This window comes from Leptonychotes weddellii, chromosome 15 (genome assembly GCF_054177405.1).
Source record: "Leptonychotes weddellii isolate Sample4059 chromosome 15, ASM5417740v2, whole genome shotgun sequence".
NCBI classification, from domain to species: Eukaryota; Metazoa; Chordata; class Mammalia; order Carnivora; family Phocidae; genus Leptonychotes; species Leptonychotes weddellii.
The window spans coordinates 19,611,174-19,635,748 of NC_138383.1; the positions used below are offsets into that span (position 1 = coordinate 19,611,174).

The 24,575-nt window shown below is 53.5% G+C and overlaps 1 protein-coding gene and 1 pseudogene across 4 annotated transcripts; both read left to right on the forward strand.

The window, feature by feature from the left end:
- The first annotated feature begins 2,967 nt into the window (after window positions 1-2,967).
- LOC102738960 (small ribosomal subunit protein eS1 pseudogene) lies at window positions 2,968-3,674 on the forward strand (annotated as a pseudogene).
- A 6,289-nt stretch (window positions 3,675-9,963) lies between these two features.
- On the forward strand, window positions 9,964-23,992 carry PGAP3 (post-GPI attachment to proteins phospholipase 3). Of its 4 annotated transcripts, none has more exons than XM_081805058.1 (8): window positions 10,154-10,441; window positions 11,666-11,763; window positions 12,773-12,925; window positions 20,172-20,234; window positions 21,070-21,131; window positions 21,491-21,627; window positions 21,936-22,140; window positions 22,298-23,992. In XM_081805058.1, exons 1-8 carry the CDS (start codon window positions 10,261-10,263, stop codon window positions 22,359-22,361), a joined length of 963 nt encoding a protein of 320 aa, XP_081661184.1. In that variant the 5' UTR covers window positions 10,154-10,260; the 3' UTR covers window positions 22,362-23,992. The 4 variants fall into 4 exon arrangements, with proteins under 4 accessions (XP_081661187.1, XP_081661185.1, XP_081661184.1 ...); XM_081805060.1 differs by lacking the exon at window positions 10,154-10,441 and adding an exon at window positions 10,544-11,145; XM_081805061.1 differs by lacking the exon at window positions 21,491-21,627 and having other exon boundaries at window positions 9,964-10,441; window positions 22,034-22,140.
- The last annotated feature ends 583 nt before the right edge of the window (window positions 23,993-24,575 follow it).

Sequence of the window (24,575 nt, forward strand, 5' to 3'; positions counted from 1 at the left end):
TTGCCTCGGGGCTCTGCTTGGCTCTCGGGGTACGACGCAGGGGACTCTCAGCTCCACAACTTCATTCTTGTACTTCCTCAAGGCAGCCCTCCTCCTCCACCTCCTCCGCCTCCCGTGATTGGGAGCGAGCGCGCTCACGGCTCGCCCCCCCCACCCCCTCCACCGCATTCCAGCGAGTCCCTGGGAGTGGCAACTCCCAGCTTCACTTTCTCCCTCGGCGCGCAGGCCTGGGGTGCGCCCCTCCCGGCGCCCGGACGCCGGGGTTGCCTGCGCGCTTCTCACGCGTTCCCACGGAGAACCCTAAGGCAGGGGACGGCGATCGCCAGCCCCCAACACACCCACACCGGGGGGGGGGGAGTCTGGGGCAAATGCTTCAGGCTGCCATCCTTAACGTTCCTTTAAGTCGCAGGTTTTACTGTAGACGTTCCCGGCAAGACGTTTGCATCCTACTCCACCATACGCCTATTTTTAAAAGTATCAAATATTGGTTCTCCCACCACATCCTCAAATCAAATTGATAGTAGAGGAGGTGGGTGGGGTGCGCTCAACTCGTGGCTTCCGGGACTCCCTGGCATACCTTCTCGAATCTTTTAGGTATCTTTTCCAGTCTGAAAAGCACAGTTTTAATTACGGGGGTCTACACGTTTGGAGGAGGGTCAAATCGGAGGCTCACCCATCTCAATCTTTCGGAGAACATTCCTCTGTTGGGTTTAGGGGGGGGACACTCAGCACCCAATTCATCCAAAGTTCCTTTCCTGTCCCTTGCTTTTTACTAGCGTGTTCAATTCCGCCTCCCCACTTGGCATTTTCCATCTGGAGCCCACCTCTCCCCCTTCTTAAGGTCCAGTGGCGGATGGAGTGGGGGTGACAGAAGGAAGGTGTGTTTCCGTTGGAAATTACAACCAAAAATGCATGGGACATACTTAATTAACACATTATTCGGTTTTTTTGTTGTTGTTGTTTTTATTTTTTAAAGATTTTATTTATTTATTTGAGACAGAATGAGAGAGAGAGAGCACATGAGAGGGGGGAGGGTCAGAGGGAGAAGCAGGCTCCCTGCCGAGCAGAGAGCCCGATGCAGGACTTGATCCAGGGACTCCAGGATCATGACCTGAGCCGAAGGCAGTCGCTTAACCAACTGAGCCACCCAGGCGCCCCTGTTGTTGTTGTTTTTAAGATTTTATTTATTTTTTGACAGAGAGAGACACAGCGAGAGAGGGAACACAAGCAGGGAGAGTGGGAGAGGGAGAAGGAGTCTCCCCGCCGAGCAGGGAGCCCGATGCGGGGCTCGATCCCAGGACCCTGGGATCATGACCTGAGCCGAAGGCAGACACTTAACAACTAAGCCACCCAGGCGCCCCACATTATTCGTTGTTTATCTGGAATTCAAATTTAACTGGGCATCCTTATTTTTTATTTCCTATATCTGGCAACTCTAGTTGGAATGCCTCAGCCAAGAGCAGAGCATGCCTGTGCTGGTCAAGAGGGGATTGGAGGCATCTACTGAGGACGGTTGAATGAAGGACACTAGCATTTCTTAAGCTGCTTTCAGATTTCCTAGCAGGGTTATAGGCAGCCATTTTCACAGTACGGGGGTTGTGATCAGAACGACCTGGGTTCAAATCTCCAATCTGCCACATATTAGCTGTATGACCTTAGGCAAATGACCAAGCCTCTCTGGGTCTCAGTTTGCTCCCTTGTAGAATAGCATCTGGCATCCTGTACTAGGAATTAAAGAAGGTAAAGTTCCTGAAGCACTCCGAACAGTATGTAGCACAAGGTACTTGCTCAATAAAGTCGCAGGTTTACTTATACTGGGGCAGATCCAGGTTTGGTGGTGCCGGAAGCTTATGAAATTTGGGGGACTCTCTCCAAGATAAGAAATACAGGGGCGCCTGGGTGGCTCAGTCGTTAAGCATCTGCCTTCAGCTCAGGTCATGGTCCCAGGGTTCTGGGATCGAGCCCCGCATGGAGTTCCCTGCTCAGCGGGAAGCCTGCTTCTCCCTCTCCCACTCCCCCTGCTTGTGTTCCCTCTCTCGCTGTGTCTCTCTCTGTCAAATAAATAAATAAAATCTTTTAAAAAAAAATACAAAGTATGAGCACAAAATTAGATACATATATGCAAATGAGGAGCCTGAGGCTTATCCTTCTTTTTTTTTTTTTTTTAATTTACTTATTTGACAGAGAGACAGAGAGAGAAGGAACAAAAGCAGGGGGAGTGGGAGAGGGAGAAGCAGGCTTTCCGCTGAGCAGGGAGCCCGAGGCAGGGCTCGATGCGGGGCTCGATGCGGGGCTCGATGCGGGGCTCGATCCCAGGACCCTGGGATCATGACCTGAGCCGAACGCAGACGCTTAACAGCTGAGCCACCCAGGCTCCCCTTACCCTTCTTGAACACCATGGTAAGAGTCCACCGCTGGCTCTAACTAGCAATGTGCAAACTTCAGGTTAGGTTCTCTTGGAAGGTCGGTCATCAAACCAATTTAGATGATCAAGACAAGTCTTTTTTTTTTAATAGAATGGAATAGAAATCGTGCTCATCACATATTAGTGTCGGTAAGGGTATGTGTGTCTTGGGTGGATGATATACGATGGATTTATTCCTTGGATAATAGTCTCAAACTTTCAAGAAATACTGCTGTGTGGGGCGACACCACAGCAGCCATTCAGGATGGGCATCAACACCCCTATTTTCTCTAGCCTTAGAGTTGGAGTTGATTGGTGTGAGGATGGGATCAAGGAGAAGACACTCACGTGAGTTAACCAATTTGCCCAGGAGCATCTGTCTCAGGGCTAATGAGGGAAAAGGTGAACAGATAGCCAAAACCAGTCCATCACCCTCACCTATCACAAACCCAAACCCAGGGACCTAGTCAAGGTGCCTCTCAGCCCTCAGGGAGAGGAGACATTGGACCTGGCTCCAACAGTCACTCGCTGAACACACTGGAGGACTCGCTCTTCAAGAGACCATCAGGCCTTTTGGCTCCCTGAGCCATGGCGGTCGGCAAGAACAAGCACCTAACGAAAGGCGGCAAAAAGGGAGCCAAGAAGAAAGTGGTTGATCCATTTTCTAAGAAAGATTGGTATGATGTGAAAGCACCGGCTATGTTCAATATAAGAAGTATTGAAAAAACATCAGTCACAAGAACTCAAGGAACCAAAATTGCATCTGATGGCCTCAAGGGTCGTGTTTTTGAAGTAAGCCTTGCTGATCTGCAGAATGATGAAGTTGCGTTTAGAAAATTCAAGCTAATTACTGAGGGTGTTCAGGGCAAAAACTGCCTGACTAATTTCCATGGCATGGATCTTACCCGTGACAAAATGTGCTTCCATGGTCAAAAAATGGCAGGCCATGATTGAAGGTCATGTTGATGTCAAGACTACCGATGGTCATTTGCTTCACCTGTTTTGTGTTGGTTTTACTAAAAAACACAATAATCAGATTCGGAAGACCTCTTATGCTCAGCACCAACAGGTCCATCAAATTTGGAAAAAGATGATGGAACTCATGACCCGAGAGGTGCAAACAAATGACTTGAAAGAAATGGTCAATAAATTGATTCCAGACAGCATCGGAAAAGATATAGAAAAGGCTTGTCAGTCTATTTATCCACTCCACGATGTCTTCGTTAGAAAAGTAAAAACGCTGAAGAAGCCCAAGTTTGAATTGGGAAAGCTCATGGAGCTTCATGGTGAAGGTAGTAGTTCTGGAAAAGCTACTGGGGATGAGACCGGTGCTAAAGTTGAACGGGCTGATGGATATGAGCCACCAGTCCAAGAATCTGTTTAAAATTCAGACATTTAATGGTGACAAATAAAAAATCTTATTTGTGATGTTTAAGAAAAAAAAAAAAGAGACCATCAGGGTGTTAGGGTCAGTGTTAGAGATGTCCCTTCTCCCCCAGGTCCTACCCTCCAGTGCCCTGGTGTTAGGAGGGTTTGTCCATCCAGGAAAGCTGCTGTAGAACCTCCTTTACTGGACCCATCCTCCATGCCCCTGTCTGTCCTGGAGCCACACTCCTCATGTCGCTGAGTCCTGGGATGTCAGAGGAGGATGTTATCTTTCCCCATTTTGCATAAAAGGAACCCTGAAATTCCAAGGGAACTAAGGGAAACTGAGCCAGAAGGTTTTAGCTTCATGTGTTCTGCTCCAGAGCCGGGAATAAAGGGTACCATGAACCCACCCTCCCCCCCCCGCCCCCACCAGAGGAGCCGGAGAAGTGCTCTCCAAGATATCCGGGTAACTACCAGTCCTTCCCCCACAAAGATCCCATGCCCTCCCACTCCCTAACTCCCACCCAGCCAACAAGCACACCCTCTCCGCATCCCAGATCCCAGGGGGGAAAAAAACAAAAACAAAAACTGTGGAGACAATGCTCAGTCCCAGTGGGCTGCCCAGAGAAGGCGGGGCCGGCGGCGGCGGGCCGGGAGTGAGGATGGGGGAGGAGCGGGGTCAGAACTCACGCCTGGGGAGGAGGCTCGAGAGGGGCCAGTCTTCCAAAGAGAATGAGCCCATTCAGAGCCGGGAAGGAAGGGGAAAAAACCTTGTCTGGTGTTTGACAAGAGGCGGGGAAGGGGGGCAGGGGTGGGCGCTGCTGATTCGCTTCTCCCCTCAACAGCCCCTCCAGCAGGGCCTGGCGGGAGAGCCAAGGGAAGAGGATGTCTAAGGGACAGAGGTTGAGGGGGGCCTCAGGGGGGAAGGGAGGGGGCTGCTGGAGGAGCCTGAGAGTTTGCCAGAAGGGTCCGGTGAGGGGCCTGCGGGGAGGGAGGCAGGAGGAGAGGGGCAACTGCAGGGCAGAGGAGAGCCAACGAGGGGCAGAGGGCAGATGCACGAAATCCTCTGGAGGAGGTACTGGGCCTGTGGGTGGTAGAAGTGTAGGGCCAGACCGCTGGGGGCTCTGGCTTAGGGAGGTGACCTCTGAGGGTCAACAGGCTGGGGTCTGAAACCAGCAGCCTGTGAAATGCCAGTCAATCATTGACCAGCCACTGAGACTGGGGGACACAGGAGGCCACGTGTGCATGTGTTGGCACCAGAGTCTCCTCCCTTCTGCCTACCTCACCAGCCAACCTGGGGTCAGAGGACTGAAAACAAACAGAAAAAGGGAGGAGACGGTCCACAGTCCGAGGTTCAGGCCACAAACTGGGGCCTACCCCACAGGGCCTTGAGTCTGGGGCATGAGTTGCTGGGGAAGCATCTGTGTGAATTAGTTACATGGAAGGAGTCCCCCAAGAGTAGGCACAAGGCCTCCCTGGGGCCATAGCAGAGTGGAATTTGGAAGCTTCTCATAAGAAAATCTGCCTTTCTAGGGGCGCCTGGGTGGCTGAGTCGGTTAAGCATCTGCCTTCTGCTCAGGCTATGATCTTGAGTTCCTGGGATTGAGCCCTGCATCAGGCTCCCAGCTTGGTGGGGAGCCTGCTTCTCCCTCTCCCTCTGCCTGCTGTTCCCCCTGCTTGTGCGCACTCTCTCTCTCTGTCAAATAAATAAAATCTTTAAAAAGAAAGAAAGGGGGGCGCCTGGGTGGCTCAGTCGTTAAGCGTCTGCCTTTGGCTCAGGTCGTGATCCCGGGACCCTGGGATCGAGCCCCACATCGGGCTCCCTGCTCCGCGGGGAAGCCTGCTTCTCCCTCTCCGATTCCCCTTGCTTGTGTTCCCTCTCTCGCTATGTCTCTGTCAAATAAATAAATAAAATCTTTAAAAAAAAAATAAATAAAAAGAAAGAAAGGAAGGAAGGAAGAAAGGAAAGAAAGAAAAGAAAGAAAGAGAGAGAAAGAAAGAAAAAGAAAGAAAGAAAGAAAATCTGCCCTTCTGAAGGTGGCCTTTTAAGAACACTTGCTACCTAACCACCAGGAGGCTGCTCCCTGGGCCCAGGATTAGCCCTAGTCCCTGAGTAGAAAAGAGCAGAGCCCAAACCAACATACCAGGCATGCTGACCCTGGGCCTGCTGATCACCTCCCTCAGCCCTTCTCATCCCATCTCAGGAATGCAGGCCCAAGGCCTGGGGAGTTTGCCTTTCTCTCTCTCTAGGCTGCTTTGCCAAGACAAGAAAGCATTCTTATGCACACAGCCTTACCTGGCTTTAATGCATGAAGTACACAAGGCTTCCATCCTGCCCATACAAGACTGCCATGGTTTGTGTTCCTGTGTCCTGTACTGTCTGTGCGTTTGTGCTGGCCATTTCACACACCCTCAGTTTATCTAGGGATCTTTCCTCAGATAGTAGGGCCTGGGCTGTGTGGTCTTGAATAAGGCTTCGTTTTGCCATTTGACATATGAGAGAGGTGGATTGAATAGTTCCTGGTCACAGTGTTTTAGACTTCAGTGTGGGAGCAGTGACTCCTTCAACCCCATGCTTACCCCTTGAAAGCCCCATTGAGCCATCCCTCTGCCAGATTCCAGATTCTTTGTTTCACAAACACTGAGTTTTCCTACTCTACTCAGCCCTCAGGACTCCAGACTCCCCTGGCTTGCTGCTGGCGATCCAGACTCCTGGGGTGTGAATGGGGACACTCTTGCCTCTGGCTTTTAATCTGGGGAAGAGAAGGCCAGGAAGTTTCCAGAAGCATAAGACTGTGGCAATCACTAAGTCCCTATTTGGGGAGACAATTCCAGTTTCAGATGATTTCATTCCTGGACCCATGTTCATGATTCTTCTTTTTGCCTTTTACATCCAGTCGTTCTCTGAGATCTATGGATTCCTCTTCCAATACATCTGTGCTTTTCCAGCCTCCACCACCACCTAAACCTCTGTTAGGTCTTCTCTGGGTGAAAGCACTAGCCTCTGATCTCCTACGTGTTGCTCTTCCCCTCTTTCAATTCTACCCCCCTCCTTTTCCTTTGGCAGCCAAAGTAAATGATTTTTGTTGTTGTTGTTGTTGTTTTAAAGATTTTATTTATTTATTTGAGAGAGAGAGAGAGAGACAGAGAGAGAGAACACAGAGGGAGAGGGAGAAGGAGAAGAAGACTCCCCGCTGAGCAGGGAGCCCAATGCGGGGCTCGATCCCAGGACCCCTGGGTTCGTGACCTGAGCTGAAGGCAGATGCTAACCGACTGAGCCACCCAGGCGCCCCAAAGTAAATGTTTTAAACATAGTTTCATTTGTTCGAGTGCTAAAACATCTCGCAATGGCTTCCCATTGCCTAAACTCTTGACTGTGACCCAAGACCTGACAGAATCTAGTCTCTGGCTGTCACTTCAATCTCATAGCCTTCTAGCCACACGAGCTTCTTTTCTGTTTTCCAGAGATGCCAAATTTGTTGCTGCCTTAGGGCCTTTGCACCGGCTGTTCCTTGGCCTAGAACAATCTGCCCCCAGGTGTTAGCAGGACTGGTTCCTTCTGGTCACATAAGTTTCAGCTCAAATGTCACCTTCTCAAAAAGTCCTTCTCTGACCACCCGACCCAAAGTAGCCTTCTCCTCCCTCCCCATTCCCTTAGGGCCTCTCCCGATTTACATTATCCAATTATATAACACCACACATGTGACTACCTGAAATTGTTCTTTTTACATTTTCCCTTTTTTTTTTAAAGATTTTATTTATTTATTTGAGAGAGAGAGTGAGAGAGAGAAAGAGCACAAGAGAGGGGAGCGGGAGGGAGAAGCAGACTCCCTGCCGAGCAGGGAGCCCAATGCGGGACTCGATCCCGGGACTCCAGGATCATGACCTGAGCCGAAAGCAGTCGCTTAACCAACTGAGCCACCCAGGCGCCCTTCCCTTTGTTTTTAATGTTTGATGTAATATAGGGTGAGGCCTCCAAAATCAGAAACTTAAAGTTTTTTAAAAGAGCCCTATCTCTACCTCGGAGTTCTCTCAAAGGGAGAATCCTGCTTTGTTAGGATTTTATCCTCTTTTATTCTAAATTTCCTCATTTTTTTTAAGATTTTATTTTTGGGGCACCTGGGTGGCTCAGTCGGTTAAGCCTCTGCCTTCGACTCAGGTCATGATCCCAGGGTCCTGGGATCAAGCCCCACATCTGACTCCCTGCTCAGCAGGGAGTCTGCTTCTCCCTCTGCCTCTTCCCCTGCTCATGCTTGCCCGCTTGCTCACTCTCTCTCTCTCTGAAATAAATAAATAAAATCTTAAAAAAAAAAAAAAGATTTTATTTTTAAGCAATCTCTACACCGAACGTAGAGCTCAAATTTACATCAAGCCTGCAATTCTTGATCTCAGGGTTGTGAGTTCAAGCCCGACGTTGGGTGTAGAGATGACTTAAAAATAAAATCTTAAAAAAAGAGAGTCGCATGCTCTACCGACTGAGTCAGCCAGGCACCCTTAAATTGCCTCATCTTGGGGCACCTGGGTGGCTCAGTCGGTTGAGCGTCTGCCTTCGGCTCAGGTCATGATCCTCTGGGATCGAGCCACGCGTCGTCGGGCTCCCTGCTCAGTGGGAAGGCTGCTTCTCCCTCTCCCACTCCCCCTGCTTGTGTTCCCTCTCTCGCTGTGTCTCTCCCTGTCAAATAAATAAATAAATCATCTTTAAAAAAAAATTGCCTCATCTTTAAATGAAGATGCTCAATGGGGCTCCTGGGTGGCTCAGTCAGTTGAGTGTCTGCATTTGGCTCAGGTCCTGCTCAGTGGCAAGTCTGCTTCTCCCTCTGCCCGCCCCCCCCCACCGCCCCTGACTTGTGCTCATGCTCTCTCTCTCAAATAAATAACTAAATAAATAAAATCTTAGACAAAATGAGGATGCTCATTAAAAATTTGATCCCAGAATTATAGTAAGGACAAAATGAAATAATGTAGTAGAAAAGGACTGATCAATCAGATGCAAAGTAGTATTAGCACTAAATTGCTTCTGGTCAGCTCCTGGAGAGCTGAGTGGTTGTTTTGTTCCTTTCAGCTTCCCAGTCATTATCAACTGGATGTTCAACTCCAGGGGATACTATTCATGTTATATTTAACTTGAAGAGGAACCATTCACGGAAAATACAATGTGGATGGTGCACTCCTGAGCGCTATTCACAGGAAATATAATATGAATGGTGCCTCCTGGAGTTGTGTCTTGCCTAGCATGGTGCTAGAGCTAAGAATTCAGGAAATGTTTGCTAAATGAGTAAGTAAATGGAATCCAATTTTACTTCTTGCTCATTCTACTTCTCAATGTAAAAAGGAAAAGTTGACCCGGGGTGGAGAGTGGGAGAGGAGGAAAAGCTGTCATTAATCTACACACACTAATTAAGCATCTAGCTACAAGGTTTCAATGCTTCAATGAGATGGGTATGCGTGTGTGTTTGTCCTGGTGGTGATGTAGGGAGGAGGGGATGGATATTAGAGCAAGTATCCTATTCCCAAAGGTCCTCTTCTTGATTTTCTTTGAAATATTACACCTCTCCTATCTCAGTGTGGTCTGTATCACTTTGGTGATTTGACAGCCCTGGATTTAGCACCCAAATTCTTACGTTGAATTAATGTTGTTCATTCATAGAAAGAAAAGAAAGAACAAAAGAAAAGAAAAGAAAGAAAGAAATGAGTTCTTAGCACCTACCATGAGCCAAATTCTGTACTAGGCTTCAAGTAGAGTGGTAAACAAGACAGCAGAGGTCCCCACCCCGCCTGGGGAAAACATACCACTTTTATCTTACATCACCCTCCAGGTGTTACCACCCTCAGAAATGGTGTTTAAATTGAGGCTAGAAGAATAAGCAGGCGTGAGAGTATGAATGATACAGACGAGGCAAAGCCAGGAGGGTTGAGAAACATGGCCCCTTGGGTCTGGCGCAGGGACCAGATCGTGCAGGGTTTGTGGATTTTATCCTGAGGTAATTGGGAGACAGTAAAGAATTTAAGAAGAAAAGTCACGCGGTCCTTTGTTAACGGAACGCAGAGTCGATGGGGACAAAAGTAGGGGCAGGGAGACTTGTGAAGGGGCTACCGCGACTGTCTTGGCGACAGATGATGATGTCTTTAACCAGGGCGGTGCCAATGGAAATGGAGACAAGTGGGCAGTTCCAGGTATATTAGGAAGCGAAATTCGACGGGGCTGGTGACAGAAAAATAACCGTACTTCCAATAAAGAGAGCATGGAGAAGAAAGAGGACACATGTTGATAAAAGACCAGTTTATTTTGCTCCTTAGCCCTGTCGCCTCGATATACGGAGATGACAATAAGACGAGGGGCGGGGCAGGCGCCCACAGAAATCCGGGCACTTTTATTTCAAGTGGGTGGACGTCACCGGAGAGCAGAAGAGAGAACACAAGGCACTTCCGGTTACTCCGGAAGCGAAGACTCCTAAGCTCCTCCGCCGGCGGAGGGCCAGGTTGAAGGGATGGCCGGGCGGACGGCGCGGCTGGTGCTGCTAGCTGGGGCAGCCGCGCTAGCAAGCGGCTCCCAGGGCGACCGCGAGCCGGTGTACCGCGACTGCGTGCACCGGTGCGAGGAGCGGAACTGCTCGGGGGGCGCACTGAGGCACTTCCGCTCCCGCCAGCCAATCTACATGAGTCTAGCAGGTAAGCCCCACCCCGCGGCAAGCCCCGCCCCTCAGCCTTGGCCCCTCCCCTTGCGCCCCTAAACCACCTCTAAACTTTCGTTTTCCCCGTTGTCGTTCCCCGTTGTGAGTGTGAACGGAGCCCCAGGGTGATTAGAGCAGCATCAGCCAGTTTTACTTACTTTTTATTTATTCAATTAGTATTTATTTAATATTCCAGGGTACTGGCTGTAGAATGACACTGAAATTGGACCCAGTGTCCTGCCATTAGGGTCCACAGTCTTCACGGGGACATTAGCCTTCTCTAGCCCAAGGGAGAGGATGATCTGAGTCCTAAAGTCCCCTTAGGTTAAGCAATCGCAGCATATGGGGGAGGAAGGAATCGTTTCCGGCTTTGAGAGGGCAGGAGCAGTGATCATCTTGGGATATTCTGTGAAAGAAGGGCTTCAGGATGGATACATTAAGTTTGGACCTTTGGCCATAGTGGTCCCCGGTGTGTGACAGGTGTCACAGTAGGTTGGGTAATTTTCACAGCCCTTTAAGTTTCCTTTTACCCAATTTTACAATGGGGAAACTTGGAGAGGTTAAGTGCCCTGCCCTAAGTCACATAGTCAGAAAGTGGTAAAGTGGAGTTTCCAGTTCTGGCCCGTCTGACTACAAGTTTGTGCTCTTTACTATCCCTTTGCATTCCAGAGGGAACAGAGAGAATGGAGGCCCTGGGCAGATGTGAGCGTCTCCAGTAGCTTGGTTTACTCAGGGAGCAGGGTGCAGGGTGGGAGTAAGGGAAATAAAGTTGGAAAAGCAATTTGGGGACTCACAAGTCAGAGTGAAGAATTTGGGTTTCATTTTCATAGGAGGGGGGTAAGATGGCAAGAGTTCCTCCCTGGCGAGTGAGAGCAAAGCTTAAGTTCAGCAAGAGCAAACTTAAACCAACCTATCCATTGATAGTCTGTCAGATGCCAAAGTTCCCATCTCGGTGGAAGAAGAAGAGAAGAAACATCTCTGTTTGCTCACTGCACACCCCCATCCCCTAAAATACACACACACACACACACACACACCTTTCCTTTATGTGTGTGGCCTACCATCTCTCATAGATCCAAGTGGGAAGTTAGAATTTTGAGATTTCATCTGGTTCTCTCCAACCTGCAGGCCCTCTTAGCCTGCGTTTGAGTTTGGGTCCCATTTGAGCTCTCTCTGTGCCTCCCATGATGGGAGTTCACCAGGTCCCATTTCTCTGTTTCAGGCTGGACCTGTCAGGACGACTGTAAGTATGAGTGTATGTGGGTCACTGTTGCCCTCTACCTCAAGGAAGGTCACAAAGTGCCTCAGTTCCATGGCAAGGTGAGTTGGAGGGTCAGGGTAGGTGTATGGTGATAGTGTTGTAGGAGAAAGATACCCCTGAGTCAAGCAGTCTGAGCTATGGGGTGATGGGTGTGTGTTTGGGGCAGGTGCCTATCCTCAGAATCTGCTGGTTTTCATATAATCAGATGGAACCAGTGTGTCTTGGCTCTGGATTTGGAGTAACAACATCTGGGAAGCTGTGTGATCTCAGAGAGTGGTGCTGGACTTCTTAGGGTGGCTGAATGTTCACCTTGCTACAAGGATGAATTTCCTGACCCCCCACAGCATGCTTTCTTTTGCTTCTTCAGTAGTAGTCTGGATTAAAATAGTAATACCCCCTCAGATTGCCCAGCAAGTCATGCTAGTGCTTTTTTTTTTTTAATTTAAATTGAATTAGCCAACATAGAGTACATCATTAGTTTCAGATGTAGAGTTCAGTGATTCATCAGTTGCATATAACACCCAGTGCTCATCACCTCATGTGCCCTCCTTAATGTCTGTCACCCCGTTACCCCATCCCCCTGCTGGTGCTTTTTCATCCAATATGACCTTGTTCTAGACTACTGAGGTTGGCAAGAATTATTCTCCCCAGTTTGTCAGAGTAAGCTGAGGCTCAGAGGCCTGTGGTCAGTGGTAGAGGAGGAAAATATTAGGACCTCTGTTTTCTGGATGGGAAGTCTATGCTCTTTCCACCAGGCCATACTGAGCCGTCTATACTGGCCCACCTAGTCTTCCAGAGACCAGGCTTGCAGTGCTAGGAATGCTGGCCAGGACAGAGGGAGGACCTTCAGTTAGGGACTGGACCCAAAGAGGGACGGTACCTGAGGCTCTGGCCGAGGTCCAGAGCTAAGGAACCAGCTGAAGACCTGTTGATGTGGCATGTCAAGGAGAAGCAGGTCGGGCTAGCTGGGGGTTGCAGACCTGTTGATGTGGCATGTCAAGGAGAAGCAGGTCGGGCTAGCTGGGGGTTGCTCGCCCCTCAAGCCCGCTCCACGTGCTCCGTTTTCAGTGGCCCTTCTCCCGGTTCCTGTTCTTCCAAGAGCCAGCTTCTGCCATGGCCTCTTTCCTCAACGGTGTGGCCAGCCTGATGATGCTCTGCCGCTACCACACGTCTGTGCCAGCCTCCTCCCCCATGTATCCCACCTGCGTGGCCTTCGCCTGGGTAGGTGACTTGGCAGGACTCCTGCTGGACACGCTCCCCTAGGAAGGAGGGGCTCTTCGATCCCCAGTTTCGCCCAACAGGGCTTCCCTTTACCTGCCTTCCCCTGTTTTCTTTCTTTCTTTCTTTCTTTCTTTCTTTCTTTCTTTCTTTCTTTCTTTCTTTCTTTCTTTCTCTCTCTTTCTTTCTTTCTTTCTCTTTCTTTCTTTCTTCCTTCCTTTCTTTCTTTCTTTCTCTCTTTCTTTCTTTCTTTTCTTTTCTTTTCTTTCTTGATTTTCTTTATTTATTTGACAGAGAGAGAGACAGTGAGAGAAGGAACACAAGCCAGGGGAGTGGGAGAGGGAGAAGCAGGCTTCCTGCCGAGCAGGGAGCGCGATGCGGGGCTCGATCCCAGGACCCCGGGACCATGACCTGAGCCGAAGGCAGATGCTTAACGACTGAGGCACCCAGGCGCCCCTCCCCTGTGTTTTCCAGGTCTAAAACTGCAGCTGTGGGTGGTCAGGCCTAGGGAGAAAACAGGGAAGGTGCTGAATCAGACCTTATCTTCCTAGCAGAATCCTAGGCCAGGCTGTTTGGGAGGAAGGGAAGGAGGGAGGGAGGGAGGAGAGAAACATTCGGTCCTGAGGGAGGAAGCCACTAAGAGACCCAGGAGGGCAATTTACAAGCACAGAAAGGAGGTGGGTGGTAGAGACCCCTCTGCACGACTCAAAGCACCCTCAGTCCCAGCCCAGGCCTGGAGGTGTGGCAGCCACAGGACTCTCAGACGATCCCCGGGAAACTGAACTATGTTCCTTGTGAGTATGCAGAGAGCTCTGAGCTTCACAGTGCGACTGGTCAGAGGAGGCGGCGTTGAGGGCCCGGAGTTGTGTGAGAAGCATGGACCAGGGTACAGCTCTGAACTGTGACAACCTTAGGGAGGGCGTGAGAGTAAGACGCTGCCCTCAGAGCCCCCACTGTGAGCCTTCTGTGTTCCCTCGCCTGCCGGCCACCAAGGCAGCCGTTCATTCGTGTACTGACCACCTCCTATGTGCCAGGCACTTGGCTGAGTGCTGGGGATCCAAAAGGATGTAAAAACAGCGGGTATCTGGCTGGCTCAGTCAGAGAGCATGCGACTCTTGATCTCAGGGTCATGAATTCAAACCCCACGTTGGGTGTAGAGCTTACTTAAAAAAAAACTAAACAAAAAAGCAGGTTCCTGCCCTCCGGTGGTAACCACACAAGCACACAATCGAATGTCAAAGTACAAGTCTGGAAGAGTGCAGTGGAGGAGATGTGCTGTAGGGGTGTGTGAGGGGGCACCAGACCAGACCTGTACCAGGCAGTCAGGGAAGGCTTCCCTGAGGAAGGGGCCTTTGAAGTAAGATTGGAATGATGAATGAATGTTAGCTAGGTGAATTCAGGGAGAGTAGGAGGAGTCATCTACACAGAAGATGCAGAATGTGCACAGGCAGAAGAGAGTGAGAACCTGAAAGGCCGGGAGGCCTGCCATACAGGAAGCCAGGGAGTGGGTACGAAACAGGTGGGCAGGTGGGCAGTGACTGGGCTCCTGGCTCAGCGGGGAGCCTGCTTCTTCTTCTCCCTCTGCCTCTCCCCCTGCTTGTGCTCTCCCGATGAGGGACTCAATCCCAGGACCCTGGGATCGTGACCTGAGCTGAAGGCAGACGCTTAACTCACTGAGCCACCCAGGTGCCCCAACATTTTTTTAAATTTATTTCTTTAACAAACACATACGTAGCTCTTACTGTATGTCAGGTACCACTCTAAGCATTTTATAAATATTAACCTTGTTAATCCCTTAACAAGCTTATGAGATAAGTGGTACTATTATCCCAAGTTTACAGATGGAAACCAAGGACTGAAAAGGTAAAGGAACCTGCCCGAGGAGCCAGGGTTTGAACCCTGCGGTCCGGCTCCTGAGTCTGCATTCTTGCCATCTTGGCCGTGCTGACGAGCCTCAGCAGTAGGGAGAAGGGGTCTAGGATGGAGCCCCGAGGGGCCCCCAAAACATAAAGATCAGACAGAGGACAATGAGCCAGCAACAGAGACAAGAGTGGCTGGAAGGGTAGGTGTGGTTGGGAAGCCCCGGGACAGGAACAAGGGGGAGCAGGTAGGCTGTTCTCTGGAATTCTGCTGGACAGTCAAGAGAACTGAAGGACACCCCTGGATCTGGCCACCCCAAGGTCTCTGAGGACCTTAGGAAAACTGATAGCACGGGGGTGCTGAGAAGTCCACGCCAAGCCTCAGACTTAGGAGACAGGGATTGGAAGGAGGGCAGCGGGGAGGCTGTTAAACCTCTGGGAAATGTCAATCCTCCCTCATCTTTTCTATTTAACAAATATGAATAATAAGTGTTATGAATTACATAATAGGCATTGTCCTAAGTACTTTACATATATTTTCTCATTCAATCCTCATAATACCACTGTGAGATCTGAGCAAGGCTCAGAGGGGGAAGACCTTGTCCAAAGCCAGCAACTCACAAGTTAGTGACTGGTGGAGGCAGGTTGGCATCCAGGACTGGCTCCAGGGCTGTAAGAGCACTTAGCTCCTCTTCTGGGCTGTCTCCATATACTGATCAGTGTCTGCTGAGCATTTGCTGTGGGTAGAGACAGGGGTTAGCACTGGTGGGAACTGAGGCCCTTGCCCCAAGAAGCTGAGCCTCGGGGAGGCACAGGTCCAGCTGGCCCGGGAGGCAGAATGCAGGCAGAGCCCTGGGAGCAGTAAGGTGGGGAGGGAGACGGCGTCCTCTAAGTGGAAAAGTCTGTTGGGGAAGCCCAGAGAGGGGGAGAGGCTCCATCGGGGACTCGCAGGCCTGATCAGGCTTAGACACATACAGATGCGGGGAGAGGAGGTTGGATTTCTGCATCTCAGGCTGGAGGCACAGCCAGAGCCGAGGGGCAGAAGGTGGAGGAGGTGGGACCTCAGTAGGCAGCCTTGGAAAGGTCAGCCTGGCCACAGTATGGCTGGGTGAAGGGGAGTAGAGGGAGGTAAGGTGGCATAGAGAGGCCCCGCGTGCTGAGGGGCAGGGACGCTTGTGTAGGCAGGGGCCTGGCACCCACATACCCTGTCCTGGGCATGGGTGGCACAGAACCACGACTTCCTGTTTGGGCCTCTCTCAGAGGAGGGAGTTTGGTCCTGGCCAAGAAAGCAGGAAGGGCAGAGAAATTGAGGAGGGCACACCTGTCCCCTTTCCCTTGGGGTTCTTCCAGGGTCACTGCTATCTGGGCCCACGGCTGCACTCCCGCCCCCACCCCTGCTAGAGAGCACTGGACAGTCCCTGCCTGAACTCTCTGAACAAAGCTTAGCATCTCGTTGGATAGACCGGTGGGTCTGGGGGGACCTCAGAGGGTCCCAGCCTTTGCCAGGGGTCACAACTCTCGTCTTGATCTCCCTGATTCCTGGGTCTTTTCTCTTGCTGGTGTCTGCCACTCAGCTTCCTTCTTGGTGAGGGTCAGGCCTCCTGATACCCTGCAGTCCAGTCTACTGAGGACGCTTAGGGACAGAGCAGGAGATGTGAGGTTGAGAGAGGGCAGATACCTGGGGCCTGTGCCTGAGGACATCCTACGGGATATGGGGTTCTGGAACATGGAACCCCCACATGCCGGGACTAGGTCCTCGAGGGACCGAGTCTCTGTGCCCACACTCCCTTGATGACCCAGTTTGGATTTTACACTTGATCTTTTAGTCCTGTGGGCCTGTGTTTGCAGGGAGGGATCCTGAGCTGAATGGAGGGTGTGGCGGTGGACTTTGTCTTGGGCTGGGTCTTCTGGAGCGAGTGGGGCTCCTGATTTCTGTTGGGATAGGATAGGACGGCTTTTTGCAGGTTAAGTCTTGGCAGAGTTGTCTTTCTCAGTCTTTTCCCCTGGGAAATGAGGAGACCCTGCCCCAGCCAGGGCTGATGAAGCTTTGGCACAAGAGAGTAATCCCTGCCTTGACGTTTGGACCTGGCTTGGGCTGGGCGTCAGCCAGGCTTTAGGGGAGCCTGCCAAAGCTCTGCACACCACAGATCTTTGACTTCTGGAAACTGGGGGCCCCTGCTCTCTGCAAAGCCAGGAAGCCAAACCAGTTCCCCACCCCTTTGTCCAGTAAGGAAAGGTCCTCAGAAGTAGAGGTGAGAGAGTGAGGGTGCCGGGAGAGCCCAGAGGTGGGCACTGACTGTGTGCTCTGCTTCTGCCGCGGAAACCACAAGAAGAGACAGGTTGAGCCTGCAGCAGAATGATGGTTAGACTTCAGGAGGGACTTCCCACTGGTCAGACAAGAGCCAGTGGAACAGGCAATGGTAGGAAATCAAGGAATCCTTTTTTGATGGTGGAAAAGCCACCTTCTTCCCATCTCCATCCGCCTTTTCCTCTATTCTCTCTCAGGGGTGAAGTGGGGCAGGATTGCCCTGCCGAAGGCAGGGGTGAGACATTGTGGCCTCTCGGAGCGGGGGGGCAGGATGGCAGCAGGCGTCATATTTAACATTCTGCCTCCCCCACTTCTGAGACACCGAGCTATTTAAAGACCCACATGTCCCCACCGCCACGGTGTCAATGACAGCCCCGAGCACTGGGGCTTAGCACTGGGGTCGAATTCCTGACAGATCTGGCTCATTTGGCATCCAACCAGTTTCACGGCTGTGATATTTTTGTCTCAATTTTCTTATTTTCCAACAGACTGAAACAGCCTACTGCTCTCTCTCACCCAGCTTTCCCTGTCCCCCTCCATTTCCACCCTCGTTGGCACCCTGCCCCTGGCCTCCCCTTTGCTCAGCCCCTCCTGGCCTGTCCGATTGGCTAGTTACCCCCAGCCCCCCAGCTGAGCCACCCAGGCGCCCAAATGGCTTCTTTTTGCCAGGCATTCTGCAGACATCATCTTCAGGACCCTCTAATGCAATGGGTATCATTATTAACCCCCTCTGGTAGATGAGACAGCTGAGACTCAGATATTTTATTGGTTCAAGATCACACAGCTATTTAGGGGCTGAGGCAGAACTTGAACCCAGGGTCCATCTTATTATGGAGGCTCATTAAATTCTTGTGCACACTATGATTATTCCCATTTTACAGATGAGAAGACAGAGGCCCAGCAAGGCTAAATAACTTGCCCAGGGACACACGGGAAGTGTAGGGCCAGGATTTGAATCCTGGCAGTCTGACCCAGGGGCCTCATTCTTTTTTTTTTAAAGATTTTATTTATTTATTTGAGAGAGACAGAGCACAAGAGGGGGGAGCGGGAGAGGGAGAAGCAGACTCCCTGCTGAGCAGGGAGCCCGATGCGGGACTCGATCCCGGGACTCCAGGATCATGACCTGAGCCGAAGGCAGTTGCTTAACCAACTGAGCCACCCAGGCGCCCTCAGGGGCCTCATTCTTAATGACACTTACCTCCCAAGTCTGTGGGAGAGGAGAGGGTCAGAAGAGGAGTCCCTCATAATGGGACACTGCCCAGGGGAGAGGGGACTTTTCAGGGGTGCAGGTGTGTCTCTGTAAGTGGAAGGCCCTCCGGGGAGGCAGTTGAATAGGGGACCAGGCAGCTCCCACTCTGTCCCATAGAGCTAAGCCCCGGTCCCATGCTGCCCCCCACCCCTGGAGCCACCACCTAGCTCAGTCCTCTTGTCACCTCTCCCTTCCTGCTGTGGGTGTCAAGGAGGCCTGGTTGGCTGCCAGTCCCTGCTGCCTTCCCCTCCACCTCCCTCTCCTACTGGCTCCAGGGCCATTCTCCTCCCTGAGGGTGTCCCTATTCCTGGCCTGCCCCGGAGACCTGGCCCATGTGATCTCGGGGGCCCTGCCTCCAGCCCCAAGTCTGCTCCTCTCCCCACGCTGACCCTGAGCGTCCCAGACTTTGTGGGAGCAGTGTCTGAGAAGCCGCCCCGTTCTGTCCCATCCTCCAGCCCCCAGACCATGCCTCATATACCATCTCGGGGGAAGGGGCAGCACCAGGGATGGGACTGGATGGCCATCTTCAGAAGAGAAGCAACCTGGCCTAGAATAATCACCTGATGTCAGGGCTGGAGAGGGAGGAAGGATCACTTAGGCTAGGCCCCGATCGGTCACAGGGGGAAGCTCAGGCCCAGAGGGCAGGGCCTTTGTGCGGGTCGTGAGGAGCAGAAGCTGAGAGACTCAGCCTAGGACCCAGGCCAGACAGGCTCGCATGGGGCTACCTGAGCCTCCAGAGACTTCTAATGCTGACTGCCTTTGCACCAAGCCTGGCCTGCCTTTACCCCTTTGCTTTCCCATGCTCTCATAAGCCCTTTTGGGCCTGCAGTAGGGGACCTGTCCTGTCGTCTGACCTTCCTGCCGCAGGACTGGACAGAGAGGCTTCTTCCCTGCTTCCTCTGTCCGGCTCCTGGCCAGTTTTCCTGCTGTCCTGGACCCAAATGAGCAGCTCCTGGCCTTTACCGGTCTCAGGCAGGCTTGTCCCCCCGCCTCCCTCCCCGGGCATCCCTCCCTATCTCCAGTGCATCCCAGGCCAGACTTCTGGCTGCCTGTTTTGCCCTTTGACTCATTGTCTCTGGTTTCCCAGCCCAGTGTAGGAACCTCTCCCCGCAGCCCACCCTTCTTTCAGTGATCTGGGCCTCGGCCATGGATACACAGCACCAACTCCCACAAGATCTAGGACTCATTTGCAAGATGTTTTGTACTGTCTCCTTGCAGTTCATTTCCAGGGAAAAGGCCCCAAACGTGCTCCTGGGCCGTTGTCCACCACAGCCCCTTCAGCCTTCGGCTCCTCCCAGAGCTTGGGGAAGCAGCAGATGCCGGTCTGGCGGGTTGGGCTGGCCCACCCAGGGGGAGGCTCCGTGGGCCAGCCTCCTCCTTAGAGACTTGGCCCCAGTGGGATCGGCTTGATCTCCCTCCCTTGCTTGCTTTGCTCAGGACACACCCCAAGCTGGCGCGAGCCCCTCCACCCCACCCACTTCATTCCCGCCCCCAGAGGCTGAGGTCACTGGCTCCCCTGGCCCGGGCGGGGCTGTCATCACCTGCTGGTTGGGGGAGGAGGCGAGGCCCCCTGGGGGCTGTTGTCTTAGCGATTGAGAAAGCAGGGAACTTGGCTCTGCCGGAACTGGTTCCCAGGCCAGGCCGGAACCTGTGGAGGCCGCAGTGCCCGTGGCCTAGGGGGCTCAGGGTTGCGGCCAGCTGAGGGCACGGGCTGGTTCCGGGGGCAAGGGGGAGCATGTTTCTCTGTTCCACAGAGCCCCTTCCCCAGAGTGCCACCCCTGTGAGTGCTGCTCCCCACCTCGGGACGCCACGCTGACTAGCGCCTCCCTGCAGGTCTCCCTCAATGCTTGGTTCTGGTCCACAGTCTTCCACACCAAGGACACCGACCTCACAGAGGTGAGCCCCCCTCCGGCTCACGCTCCTGTGTGGGACCGTCCCAGAGGAGCCCAGAAGGGGTGGGGGCCGGCTCTTAGTTTCGGAGGGACTCCACTTACAGAGCCCTTGCTCTGTGCTCGGCATTTTTTTTATTTTTTTATTTTTTTATTTTTTTTAAAGATTTTATTTATTCATTTGAGAGACAATGAGATAGAGAGAGAGCATGAGAGGGGGGAAGGTCAGAGGGAGAAGCAGACTCCTGCCGAGCAGGGAGCCGGATGCGGGACTCGATCCCGGGACTCGAGGATCATGACCTGAGCCGAAGGCAGTCGCTTAACCAACTGAGCCACCCAGACACCCCATGTGCTCGGCATTTTTAACCTGTTCGTGCACCTGAGCCTCACTTGACCCTTGTGAGGTAGGTGTGATGATTGGCCCTTAACTGACGACGCCCCCAAACCTCGGAAAGGCTGAATCGCTTGCCCAGGGTCACCCAGCCAGTAAGAGCGCCACCTGGACTTGGGCCCACAGCCGCGGGACTCGAGACTGCGCCCCGCATTCTGCAGTGTTCTGGAGTCCTGGCAGGCGTCTCCACCCGTGCCCCCAAAGCCTTGCTGCTGAATACATTTTAGAAAGTTGTATAATGTGAATACAAGGGTCAGACCGTTCCATTCAGGAGTGAAACAGCGATAGGCAGAAGGGAGCACAAGACAGACACCACCCCCCCGCCCCCCTCGAGAGGCCTCGGACTCCCAGGCCGCCCTGCCCTGCCCCGTCCCGGGTGGGTCCTCTCGGGGCCCTGCCCGTCTCCCCCTCCCTTCATGCTGGCCCCTCATCCAGCTCTCCCTGTCCTCAGAAAATGGATTACTTCTGTGCCTCCACCGTCATCCTGCACTCCATCTATCTGTGCTGTGTCAGGTGAGCCCATCTTGGCCCGTGCAGGGGCAAAATCAGGCACTGGGGGCAGAAGCGGGTCGCCTCGCCCACCCCTGGGGGTGTTCCCCCCGGGGGCCTTGCACCCCAGCGCGCGCGCACCCCCTCCGGGCTGTTCTGGATGGGGACTCCGGCGTAGAGCGAGGGGCCCTGGCTCTTTCCGAGGAGCAGTAGTGCTTGGGCCCAGGCCCCCGGTGGAATTGGAGGCCTGCCGTGCTGGCCTGTTTGGGTGGGGGAGGAGGGCCGCGGCTGCCACACACTGACGTCAGGGTGAAGGGACGCTTAGGAATGCTGCTCTGGGCACGGGCCACCCTCCAACTGAGCGGCTCTGGATGGCGGGGCAGGACCGTGGGGCTGCAGCACCCGGCTGTGGCCAGCGCCTTCCGGGCCCTCCTGCTGCTGCTGCTGACCGCGCACGTCTCCTACCTGAGCCTCGTCCGTTTCGACTATGGCTACAACCTGGCGGCCAATGTGGCTATTGGTGAGGCGTGAGAGGGGACTGAGGCCCCAGGGGGTTGCGGGGAAGGGGGGCACCCGGACCGTGTGTAGAACTGCTGGCCTGGGGTGGGGGTAGGGATTTGGTGGTGTTCCTGGAGAAGGTTCTAGAGAGGCCCTTAGGGTGGGGGAAGGGGAAAGAATTTGGGGTGGGAGAGGAGAGTCTAAAGATGGCCCTGGGGTCAAAGAGCAGGAGGATAGGGGAGGCTTTGCGGCGGGGGGGTGGGGGGGGGGGGCAGAGGGAGGTCCAGGGAGTGAGTCGTCTCCCCCCACCCCCCACCGCCCCGCACGCAGGCCTGGTGAACGTGGTGTGGTGGCTGGCCTGGTGCCTGCGGAACCGGCGGAGGCTGCCACACGTGCGCAAGTGCGTGGTAGTGGTCCTGCTGCTACAGGGCCTGTCCCTGCTTGAGCTGCTCGACTTCCCGCCCCTCTTCTGGGTCCTGGATGCCCATGCCATCTGGCACATCAGCACCATCCCCGTCCATGTCCTCTTCTTCAGGTGGGTGCTTCTCCCCGCCCAGTGGGCACCTTCTTTGTGCCCATCCTCACCTGCTCCTTGGAGGAGACCGAGGCCTTGCCCCCTGCTGGCTTGCCCGTGCTCACCCCCACGGGGTGCTTTCAAAGCCAGACTCAGTGGGCTCCTCCTCTGCCCACAGCTTTCTGGAAGATGACAGCCTGTATCTGCTGAAGGAATCAGAGGCCAAGTTCAAGCTGGACTGAAGGCCCTGGGAGCGGTCTGCCCCACTGGGGAGCCTGCCCTCTCCCTGCTGGCTCCCCTTCTCCCCATAATCCTTGAGATGATTTTTCCCTTTTAACATCTTGAACTTGGACATGAAGGGTATGGGCCCAGAATCACGTAACTGCCCATCCCCTTGCTCGCCCGCACACGGCCCTCACAGGTCTCGGAGTCTGTTCAGGCTTGGCCTGTCAGCATCTGGGGTTGGAGAATGGTTCCTGGCGAACCGGCGTGGAACTGTGTCCTTAGCTCCACCGAGAGGAGAGCCGCCTCTGCCGCTCCATCAGCCTCTTCCCCACATCCCCTCACCGCCTGGGTGGTGCCCACAGCTGTCTGTCTAGCTGGGAGACCAGGTTCCACGGGCCTTTGGGGGCACAGTGGGGCCCCTTCCGTTACCCCCTGCCCTCCTTCAGGGCACCACTAGGTGGCACTAGACTCTTGCTCTTTGGCTGCCCAAGTTCCAAGGCAGGTCTCCTCCCCTTGGGATCTTGAGGGACCAAGCTGCTGGGATTGGGCAGTGGTCTCACCCGGACTGTTGTCTCAGCCCGGCCCCCAGGAGACCCCCACTGTCTCACTCCCCAGAGAGCCCAGGACAGGAGTCCTCTGGTCAGGAGCCTGCACGTGAGTGTGTAAGGGAGCGAGAACGAGACTGAGAGCATCGGGCATTGGACTGAGCGCATGGGATGCTGGGTGGGACAGTGTATGAGCCTGTGTGGAGAGTGGGGTGGGACGGGAGTGGTTTGAAAGTGTGTGTGTTGCGGGACAAGTGGGGGAGCGTGGGTCAGGGCAGTATGCATAGACTGGGTGTGAGGTGAGTGTGAGTGCCGTGAGTGTACCACGCAGTGTGGGGAGGGTGGAGAAAAATGGGGGATCAAGTTACCACCAACAACTATCTATCAAGCACCAGCTCCAGGGCCCCAGGCCAGGCAGGGGGCCCGGATGTCCTCAAGGTCTGGCTCGGCGGGGTACGGGTGTCCAGGCTGCATGTGGGTGTCCCTGTCCGTGGCCCCCACGTTACAGTCCACCTCCAAATCTCAGCGGACCCACGCACAACTCAGATCACCCTCCAGAACCAGCCTTTAGGGAGACAAAGGGAGGAAGGGCCACAGGGATCTTGGGGGCCTCTCCAGCCTTCCTGTTGCCTAGGCTTCGTTGGCCTTCCCCTCCCCCAGTGCCCTACCTGCTAAGCCCCTTTGTCACAGCCTGGACCTTGGGAAGGGGGGGCAATCTGAGGGAGTAGGGGGAGAAGGCCTGTGGCTGGGTCTGGTTTCTGGCCTTCCCGGAGGCACCCCGGGGTGCACCCCGGTAAAGGTGTATCTGCACCCCGGTAAAGGTGACCCCTGCTAGCAGCCAGCACCCCGAACACATTCCTGCTCCACAAGGATAGAATGTGGGGCTCCAGAAACTTTCCATCCAAAGGCAGTCTCTGCGATTGGAGCAGGGAGCCTGGATTCTTATTCTTTCCCTGCCCCCTTGTCCCTCTCTGCGGTGTAGAGGTGCTATGCTAGGACTCCAACCTCAGACTTGGGTGGCCCATGTTTCTTTTGATATTGAGAACTATTTTAAGGTAGGAGGATAGCAAGGGACATTCCTAATAAACCAATTCTCAGCCTCACCTACCCTTGTTCAGCTCATCTGTGTGAGTAGAGTGGGCCGGAGGGAAGGAGAAGACGGCTGGCTGGAGGCAGTGGGCAGCTGGGGTCTGTGCCTGGGCAGGGAGCAGATGCAGAGCAGCAGGGGGGGGCCTCGGGGGGAGGGAACTGGTGCCCGGATTGTAACTCCTTCCCCGTGCACTCTCCACTTCAGTCTCCTGCTTATATTCCTCTCCTCCCCTTCGGGTCTAAACTAGGCTCTACTCCTGCTTTTTTTTTTTTTTTTTTTTTAAAGATTTCATTTACTTATTTGACAGAGAGAGAGAGACAGCGAGAGAGGGAACACAAGCAGGGGGAGTGGGAGAGGGAGAAGCAGGCTCCCTGCTGAGCAAGGAGCCCGATGTGGGGCTCGATCCCAGGACCCCGGGATCATGACCTGAGCCGAAGGCAGACGCTTAACGACGGAGCCACCCAGGCGCCCCTCTACTCCTGTTTGTTACTTAACCTTTCTTAGCTTCACCTGCAAACAGGACAACAGGACCTGCTGAGTGTGAGGACTGAGTGGGCCTAATAGGGGCCTGGCACACAGCAGATGCTGAAGGAGCT

Coding starts and splice junctions, on each gene's coding strand:
- PGAP3 (XM_081805058.1), top strand. CDS start 10,261: ATGGCCGGGCGGACGGCGCGGCTGGTGCTGCTAGCTGGGGCAGCCGCG. Junction 21,628..21,935: donor GGCGGCCAATGTGGCTATTG/GTGAGGCGTGAG, acceptor CCCCGCACGCAG/GCCTGGTGAACGTGGTGTGG. Junction 22,141..22,297: donor GTCCATGTCCTCTTCTTCAG/GTGGGTGCTTCT, acceptor CTCTGCCCACAG/CTTTCTGGAAGATGACAGCC.